This window comes from Hoplias malabaricus, chromosome 2, assembly GCF_029633855.1.
Source record: "Hoplias malabaricus isolate fHopMal1 chromosome 2, fHopMal1.hap1, whole genome shotgun sequence".
In the NCBI taxonomy this organism is placed as follows: Eukaryota; Metazoa; Chordata; class Actinopteri; order Characiformes; family Erythrinidae; genus Hoplias; species Hoplias malabaricus.
The window spans coordinates 53866887-53876993 of NC_089801.1; the positions used below are offsets into that span (position 1 = coordinate 53866887).

The window sequence follows — 10107 nt, forward strand, 5'->3', positions numbered from 1 at the left end:
GATTTCCGTTTGGTAAAAATACTGGGAAACGAAAAACCTGTGAAGCTCCTGAAACCAGGTTGCTGTCTCTCATTTATGATGTCGGCATGAAGCTGTATAAATGTGGCTCCTGGAAATATTAAACTCATTATGTCTGTGCTCGTCTTCTTCTCTTTTGAGACTCGTGTTCGAGAGAGACCCGGGAAATCTGCGCTTAGAGTGAAAGAAAAATCAGTTCAATCAGTCTTAATACTCTGTTTTTAACATAGAACTCATTTGGAATAAAGAAAGGAGAGGTTTTGTGACACAGTGCTGCTGTAAAACACCAGTCCGGTCCTTCATTTAAAAAACGAAAGTGATTTGTATGAAACAGACGGACATTGGTCAGCGCCTGAAGCCTCGTTCTTTGTGCGTGCGGCTCAGGTTAGGAGTGTGAAATCAGATTGATGACGAAATCAGATTTGTTACACTTTTACCTGTTGTGTGAACGTAGCCTAAGATACTCACCCGAGAGCCTCTGGAAGAGCCAGCTGCCGGGATGCCGTTGTCTTCCCAGGTTCAGTGAACTGCCGTGGTGGATCCGCAGATGATTTCTCAGGTTTGTTTCATTGGCCCCTTTTACAGCCACCGTTTAATAGCAAGTCCGACTGTTCTGACGAGTTGTGCTACCTTGTCGCAATGTGCCACATAGTGTACTTTCTGTGGCAGATGGTGTTTCTATTTATTTCCATTTAATATTCAATCACCACCTTTGAATTTGTAGCACTGACTTTTTTTTTCGGGATACAAAGGATAAGCAATCGATTCATTAGGATTTTGTGTTTCACCGTAAATGGTGCAGTAGTTGCATTCTGTCGCCGCTAGATGGCAAAATACAAACACAACTTCCATAAGGTGGAAAAACTACACGTTTAGCGTCCTTCCCGGGATATTATCTCTCTATTTTCAAAGTGTCTCGAAAATCTGGAAGGCTCACTGAAGATACAGTATAACAGACTATAATATATACAATATAACAGACAAAACACATAGCAAACATTAATAAAGTTTTATTTTCAGCTCTGATTTTTTTTTTACTTTCTATTATCATATTTAACAACACAAAATACAGAATAATAAACAATAATACAGATTCTGGAGGATATTATATCCACAAACTTTCCGCTAGGGGGCGCACACTAAGGAAGATTTTAAAAAAAAGAGAGAGAAGCTTAGAATCAAAAGTTTTGAGAGATCTGGTGTGAGATGATTCTAGCAGTTTTCCAGTTTTTTAATCTACTTAAAGCAGAATAATATGAATTAAATTCATTCGTGAAACAGAGGAAAGAGGGCTTATTTCCCCTCCACTTACTGCAGTGAACGTGGTATTTCCTAAGAGTATGATTACATTTATAGCATCAGAGAAAGCTGAACTTAAGTTTTCAATATAAAATAAAATGGCATCAACATCAAAGGAAGGAATGTTAAGTTTGAGATTAATCCAATTTCTAATGAAAAAAAAAAAACTAATGTTCCAGAGATTCATTTTCTGACTTACAAAATACACATAAGTCAACATCAAAATTAAACCATTTTTCAAGAAACACAGCTACAAGATATATCATATTTATTAGTTTTAAATGGGTTTCCTTTACCTTAGGAGATATGGGCCATTTGATCAATTCTGAATGAGCAAAAGTCATTGTGGTTTTGAAAACTGTGTTAGGAAGTTTCTTGAAAGATTCTTTATTGTATTCAAAATAAATCTTTTGTCTCATACCATCACTGATAATCTTATTATTACACTTGGAGTCAACTAAATTATATTCATTTACTTTTAATGTGGGCAGCGAATCAGTCACCTTTGAATGTATAATGATATTTTTAATTAACTGAATAACTCTGCTCTTATAGACAGGGGTGTTGGCTAAACATTGGTGTTTACAGCTTTCTGATATTTTATGTAACTTTACTTTTGTATAATTACCAATCTGAAATGACATTTTTTTTTTTTACATTTTTAATCACTCAAACATTGAATATTCATGAGTAAGGTATGTACTCCTTCCCATTCTCGTAGGTAATGGCCCGTTAGTCTGCCCCCAACCTCTGTCAGTTTGGAAAGTGGAAGAAGAGACCATATGAATAGAGCGTCAGTGTGCATATGTTGTGAAACTGCATTTCATGATTAATTTTAACTTTAAGATAAGGATGTAGTATGGAATGCAGCTGCAGAAATTCATGAAAACTATATAAAATCATATTCTTTATTTGTTCCTTTATTGTCCTAACATTTTTATATGTAATGTAATGTAACAATATAACTGTTATTATTAAATGTATAAACATGTGTATTTTTACATACATTTATTTACATTTCTATGACATTTCTTGAAATTTCGACTATACTCTTGAAATCTTTTTTTTTTTAATATAGCGATTTTATTTTCAAAATGATACAACTATATTATAAATTTATAGATTTTAAATTTTAAATAATACAATTTTATTTTAACAAATTGAATGTTTTCTCAAAATCTTACAGCTCTTAATAACAATACGGACTGAACTCTTCTCGAAATAATAAAAGTGTTTTCTCCAATTAGACTTTAATTTTGAAAAATAATAACTCTCGAAATATAAAATTAATTGGAAAAAAAAACATTAATGATTCTCAAAACGTCAATCTTCATTTTTAAAATACTGCGTTAAAATAACAAAAAAATATGTATCTTGAAATAAAATATCGCAACTTTATCCATTTACAATGTACGCCGTAGTCAAGTTTACATTCAAAAAGCCCACCTTGGAGACAGATAGATAAAAGAACACTGAGCCTCATTCTTTCATAAACACTCACACAGACAACACGACTTTACTGCGCTTTTCACCATGACTGCTACTCCAACTCTACAACTCCTCAACATCATCTCGTCTGCGACGCAGCTGCGATGGCGCCGCCTTTGGTTCGTGGCTGGAGCCGCAGCAGCCGGAGCAGGACTTTATTTTATCCTCTCGTCCAGGACTGGACACCCAGAGAAGACCGCCACGGCGAACACCGCCGCCCAGACAGTCGCTGAAGGTCAGTTAGGATACATTTCAAACTTTTAACAGTAAACACAGACACAAATCTGTATGATTTAACGTAGGCAACCAATTTAATACACTTGTTGTAAGTATATTATCTAATATGTTTTATTACATTGGCCTTGTTTTTGTTCATGTTTTTAAATGTAAACATTTTACTCGTTGGGGAAAATTGGCCTCTACCAAAAATTGGTGTATTTACAGTTGACAATATTATGACTCATTATCCTCGAATGACAAATTGATAAAATATCGGATCTATCAGCAGTACATAGAAACATGATGTTCTGCGCATGCGCAGTCCAAATCGGGCAGCAGCGCAAATAGACTGCGCATGCTTGCGTGCAATTTGCTGATAGGTGATATTTTAATTGTGTCCCACAGCGTTATTCGTCATGTTTTGTTTAAACAGAAGAATACCTCATCATTTCTACACGGATAACTTCTGCTGTAAAACGGTGATCCAGTTGTTTAAATCTGTAAAGGACAGCGATGAAAGACAAATTCATGTCTGTGTGTGTTTAAAGTTACTGTCTCTTGAAGATAAAGTGCCTTTCTGCTTTGGAAAACACATAGAGCTCTGCCGCTATCAGCTACCTGCGTGAAGGTCGGCGCATGCGCAGTTCAAATCGGGCAAGTCTCGAGGAAACTATTTAAATAGTGCACTGTTTTGGGGTTCCGCCATTTTGTAGTACTGTCCAAAAACATAGTGCACAATTTACAGTGCACTCAGACAATCCCACAATGCATTGCAAGATTTAGACAGCAGGTACCCCAAAATCCACTGCATTGTTTAGTAAAATAACTGTTTGAAATTGTTCACTACCCACCTGAATTCACTTCCCTATAATAGTACATTAAAGAGTGAAACCATAGGGTATAGTGAATAATGAGCCATTTCGGACAGTGATTGGGGAAGAAGCTGGTGGTCATGTTCAGGTCTAACGATCAGACTGAAACTGTGACTATATAGTGCACTACTTTGTGTTCCACCATTTTGTAGCAGTGTCCGAAACAATAGTGGACATTATTTAGTGCACTGAAAAATCCCACAATGCACTGAAACATGTAGTGTACAACCCACGTGGATAGCGGATACGGATAATATACTCCGTTGTTTGGTAAAAACCCGTATGAGTTAGGGTCTGACGTTGTTCGCTACCCTCCTGAATTCATGTTCCCGAAACAGTACAGTGAATAATGTAGGGGATAGTGAATAGGGAGCCATTTGAGATTCAGTATCATTCAAAGTGAAAAAGGGAAAGTGTGCATGAGCTTCAGAGCAGTTCTCAGACTGAAAGGAACTGTTTCAGCTCTAGTGATGTGTGGAACATTTTCAGACCCAGAGCAGAGGCTGCGAGACGCTGTCCGCCCAGTGGAGCCTGACGTCTTGTGTCATCCGTACGTCGGCTTCGTCGGACAGGTCACCAGAGACGAGCCTGAGGTGATTATCCACGCACTCCCATCAAACACAATGCAACTGCAGAGAGTAACTCCAGTCTTCGATATAATGATCAGACACTAATCTCTACCTGTCTCTTTCTTTACTGCAGGTCAGCACGGATGAGACTGGGACACTTGTGATCCCCTCGGGCCCTATGATCCCATACAGTGTAAGTGAAGGTTTCGCTGAATTTCACTGGAATTTTAGTCACTAAGTAGTTTAAAGATGTGTATCTTTTTGGAGATGTGTGTTATATTTAAAAGAGCCCTGTTCCACAAAGAGGTGGTGAGCGTCTGTGCTTCTGAGTGCTGTGAGACTCTCTCCAGTGCAGGGAGAGGATCTGTGTATAAGATAAATTTATCCATCTTTCCCACCTACTTGTTACTGCTGTGCTCTGACACCAGACGATCATTCCACATAGTGGTGCCCATGCCAAAAATGTCATGTGACTGCAACCCATGGATATGAGGATGTATTTTAATATTTTGGTTTATGAGCTGCCACAACTACTACAAATTCAAATTGTGCTGTTTTTATGTTCACCACTAGAGTGAAGGGTATATTCTGTAACATAGCAGTGTTCACCTATAGAGCCCTTTAACTCCTGTATGTAGTGGTTAGTTCTAATGTGTTGTATTCTTGCACTACTTCAGTGTCCCAGGCTCTTTCTGGAGCGGCTGTTCGTTCAGAGTCATGGAGGAATGCAGAAGACCTTCTGGACTCTGTGTTTCTCCTGCACCGAGTGGCTTCGTGTAGACAAGAAGGTATGCCGCTCTGTTAGTTCAAGACCACCTGTGTGGCACTCTTAATCATACGTGTAGCTTTGTGGTGTCTTACTTGGCCGTGTGTCTGTGTGTGATTTGTTTTTTATTCTCCAGAGGGTCTGTGTCAGGCGCCACTATGTTGAGCTGATCCGGGGGGCACGTACATATCATTGGTGGATTCACACCAATGATTTCTATGTTCCATCTTCTAAGGTCCAAACCACCTCCTCTTATTGCATTCATTTCCAACACCGTTCTTTCATATTCCGTATTACAGTTATGAGTTTTGGTAGTTTATATTACCCATATGACGACCAGAACGTCTCTTGCAGGGCCCCATTTTGATGTCATCAACCGCGAGGGTCACTCTTGCCCAGGTGAGATCCCTCAGACATGTCTGTGTTCACTTTAGTCTGGTCTTTTTATGGAGCCTTTCACACATTGTGCAGGTATAAAGATCTGAGTTGTTGTTGTTGTTATTTGTTTTAAGCGAGTTGAAGGCCAACTGACGCGAGTGGCATCTTGCCTGTTCACCAAGGAACACACCTCCAAAACGTCTGAAGGTGTTGAGGTACGTTCACCATGTTCTAGTAAAACACTAACACATCTGACCTTGTACAGATCTCAGTTCCAAAAGAGTGGGGAATGTTTAGAAATAGTTACAAAAAAAAACAAACAAACACAGAAATAGCAGCTATTTGTTCTGTCACACCTGCATTTAATTTACAACACATACTCAGTGCTTTATATTATGGAGTTATTAGTAAGAATATTTACTTATATTAAATGTCCCAATGTCCTGGACCTGAGTTTTGTAGAATGCACTTTGAAAGAACATGTGTTTGCAAAGGAAGTACAGAGTGTGTGTTGCACAGGTGACGGAGGTGCTACGCACGTGCCGGTCCTTCTTTTCCGGACGTGAGGCGTGGTACTTCACAAGCAGCTCTGACACAGAGGTGATCCACCCTGACCCTTTCCCTGATCCTCAGCCTGAGTCCACTCCTGAGGTAAGGCATGATATACTATGGTCATTACGGTAATTTTACCATCCTGAATTATACAGGACTCTGTCAGAAGCTGAATATTTGGTATTATGTTACAGACATCTGGAGATGCAGAGGCTGTGGCTCGGGAGGTGCCCTCTTTGCAGTGAGTGCAGTGCCAGCTTTAACCCTTTACATTCCACATGGAATAAAAACATTGACGTCTATTAACCGAACTGAACTCATGCAAAACCTTGCTGCTTCTCCACAGCGTCTACTCACAGATTAGGAGGATCACCAGCTTTCCTCTTAAACTTCGAGCCCTGCGCCAGGCATTCACTGTAAGGAAACCACATAAAACTAGAGTATTTGAGGCATGATGGCGCTCCAGTCCGTTCTTTCTGACCCTTGTTTCTTTGTTTCTGTAGATCATGCTCAGCGAACCAGATTGTCGCCACAATCTCCGGGACGTTGGCAGTATGATATTGGAGGACCTGGCCACCCTTAATGACAGGGTAAAACATATGATCAGTGTGTCACATTTATCCAAATGATATGATGTATTTTAAATGATTCACTGATGTGATTCTGTGCAACTCTTTACCTCCTGCAGGATGTGAGACTCTTCCAGGAGCTCTACCATCGTCTGCTGCTGATGGCTGAGTCTCCTTATTATCGTGAAGTGATCGTAGAGGAGCTGGCGGAGAGTGGAGTGAGTTGGAATAACTAGATGGGATTAAAAAAAAAACATCAGCACTACTTATGAAACCGGACTGTGTGTGTCACTAACGTTGTCTCTCACTCTCAGATCCAGAACTTCAACTTCATGGACGTCGTCTTTGAGGTTGTGTTGCTGAGAATCCAGGCGGGTGCGCAGCCTCCGATCTGTCCGGTAAGAGTTACTTCAAATGATTGTTAAAAACATGGACAGTATAATGATGCTCAGAAGAAGCCAGCACAGGTCTAGTGTATGTTGTGTCCTGCGAGATCAGGACCTCCACAGTGTACGCCGTGCTCATGTCTTTTTCACTTCATTTACAGAGGCCAGAAGGTTTCCTCCACCATCTGTTGGCCGTGATTTCCTCTGTCTCTGCGGTCACCGGGCAGAGCAGACCCAGAGCTGACCGCTACCTGCTCCTGGTGAAGGTAACACTCACGAGCCCTCACCACACAACACTCCCATGTAGCAGCAGTTCAGGGTAGAAATGGTGTGCTTTTCTACAGAAGGGTTTTGTCCGTTTGTGCCTCGTTTGAGCAGAATCTCTACCTCTGTCTCTCAGAGTGCCATGCTGCTCTTTTTGGAGAGCATCTTCACACTGGAGGAGTCAGCGTACAACGCTCCTGGGTCATTGTTCAGAGTGGTGTGGGAGATCTTCGAGAGCCACGTTGACGATCTCCTGGACAGGCTTAAGGATGTCTGAACATCTACGCCCCCTTCAGCTCCTCACTCTTTCAATTCTTATTTACTTTTCTTTATTTCATAAAAATATCATTAATAATTTAGTGTAATGCATGCAACTTATTAGAGTAGAGTAAGTGTATTATTTGTATCTATGTTGATTTAGTTCTCTTTGTCCAGTTTAAGGTAAGTTTCATTTCTGTTTGTAGGTGTTAAAGGTAGGTACATGATCTGTAAATATACACACGTTTATTTGAATGTTAACTATTTTGCAGTCTCTCTCTCCTCTTGCTGTCTCTGTTTGCAGGGTTCCCACTGGAACTGACGTCTTAGTTTGAGGCGTTAGACGAGCTGTAAGTGTTTGGACTAAACTGAAAGTCTACAGATGAGAGCATTACTGAATTGTCTGATTAATCTATTCGCTGAATTCTATGTCTTCTGCCGATGCAGGGATGGCCCATGGAGCTGTGTGACCTTAATGCGGACCTCCTTGTTGTGTTTGTTGTAATCTAAGTGTGGTGGAACATTAAAGGTGAGGCAAAGATATTACTTAGATGCGTTTATACTGTATGTCTAGATGCTACAAGAAATGTGTGTGACGTGATTCCTTATTTCTTTCTTGGCTGTATTTGCAGGGAATGCCAGGTACCAGGTGATCACACCATCCTTTAGCCAACGCCAGTCAGTCCAGTGGTGCATCATCTCTGCTGGACTGACTGGTCACCACCACGCCCTCCTGTAAATAAATGATCCTGTTGTTTGGCTACATTCCATTCTGAATGGTTCTGTGTATAGATGAGAAACACAATCTGATCCCATATTTCTACCTTTCCTCCCTGTCTGTACGTGTCTGTGTGGTGGAGTCTCACCACACAGACACATGCAGATCCCATAGAGCCTTGATGACAGACAACAGGAAGCATCAGAGCGAAAAGGTAACTCAATCTGACAAGAACAACCCATTATTTTTACTTTTATCACCTGAATATCTCCGTATTCATTCTTTATGCAACGATAATCACGTCTCCACACTTCCACAGCGTGTGTTTGAATGGAGTTCCTTCATAGGAACCTAGTCCCACCTCAGAAACATCTTTCACCAGAAAGAGTGATTCCTCCATCGTCAGCGCTGGAGACGAGGCAAGCCAACTGTGTACAAGACTAGCTACAGTATGATTAATACATGAGCATCTGCATAATCATGAACATCTTCTTCTAGGGACGTTGTCAAGAGCCGGAGTGATGTTGAAACTCTTATTAAAACAGAAGCACCTACTTGTACCTGGCCACCTCTGAGTCCTGCAACAGCAACCCGCTCAATCTACAACGCACTGCAGTTCTAATGCATTTCCAACAGCTGCATGAGAGTTAATAGGAGAGGACACTGAGATTCAAAGAGAGCAGATACATTTCAATACTGCAGATGAGAGTCCGCAGCATAACTGTTCACCAGTGTAAATGCTGACACAGACATCAGAAACAGGAAGTAAAAACAGATCGGAACATCTGTTACGTCTGAATAGATTTTATGAAATACAACACCTGTAATAACATTTTGGAAAAAGTCAATAAAAAAATAATACAATGTAAACATTTCAGTGAACATCAATCAGGAATATGAAAGAGTAAATACAAACCTGTTTGATGGTATGTTTTTTTTTTTTTTTTTGTTTTTTTTTTTTTTTTAAATGGAGGATAGAGCCCCTGTCATTGCTACTCCAGTCTCCATAAACAGCTCTATGTAACTTTTGGAGGAGTGCTGGAAACCACATCCCTTCCCTTCCCTCTTCCCACTTTCTTGGGTCTCAGATCATTCTCAGCACACAATCACACTGAAGTGGAAGTGGTGTGCTAGAGGGTGTTGTACTGGTAAAAGTGGATCAGACACAGCAGTGCTGCTGGAATTATAAATTATTGTTTTAAAATCGTCCACCAACAAAAAATATCCAGCAGAGTACACTCACAAAATATGTATTTAAAGAAAAGTCCTGGAGATGAAATTGGGTGTATGAAATCTAAACATGTTTAAAAATTAAAATTAATATAGAATATGCAACAATTATGTTCCTTAACGAAAGGTACTGGTTATGCACCCTTGAGGGTACCACTCCAGTGACTGTAGTTTTTCAGAGAGTGTAGTTATGTCTAATTCAGTGGCCAGTGAGTGTGCACAATGTATAAAATTCTTGCAGAACTGCTGTTTCTGATCCACTGGTTTTAGCCCTTTTATGATCCACCACTCAAATCATACCTGCTCTGTATTAGCTCTGTCCATTATAGAACAGGTTAAAAGGGAGTTAACAAAATGCACAGAGCAACAGAGAGTATAGTCTGTATTTGTAGCACAAAAGTACCTTCAAAGTAGTAACTTTATAGTTTCAGTGTAAGCCAACGTGAAAAGAATTTATTCCAAGTAATTCTTGGAGCATTTCTATAGGTTCCTTCATCATGAAATGTTCACACAATGATTAA

The 10107-nt window shown here is 40.0% G+C and overlaps 1 protein-coding gene across 2 annotated transcripts; it reads left to right on the top strand.

Moving 5' to 3' along the window:
* Positions 1-2739: 2739 nt before the first annotated feature.
* LOC136686894 (uncharacterized) lies at positions 2740-9265 on the top strand. 2 transcript variants are annotated; one of them, XM_066660965.1, is made up of 19 exons: positions 2740-3040; positions 4386-4489; positions 4599-4658; positions 5143-5253; positions 5368-5466; positions 5586-5630; positions 5744-5824; positions 6129-6260; positions 6356-6402; positions 6508-6577; positions 6665-6751; positions 6850-6948; positions 7045-7128; positions 7278-7382; positions 7517-7988; positions 8086-8167; positions 8271-8570; positions 8676-8775; positions 8855-9265. In XM_066660965.1, exons 1-15 carry the CDS (start codon positions 2851-2853, stop codon positions 7655-7657), a joined length of 1455 nt encoding a protein of 484 aa, XP_066517062.1. In that variant the 5' UTR covers positions 2740-2850; the 3' UTR covers positions 7658-7988; positions 8086-8167; positions 8271-8570; positions 8676-8775; positions 8855-9265. The 2 variants fall into 2 exon arrangements, with proteins under 2 accessions (XP_066517062.1, XP_066517063.1); XM_066660966.1 differs by lacking the exon at positions 2740-3040 and adding an exon at positions 3292-3503.
* The last annotated feature ends 842 nt before the right edge of the window (positions 9266-10107 follow it).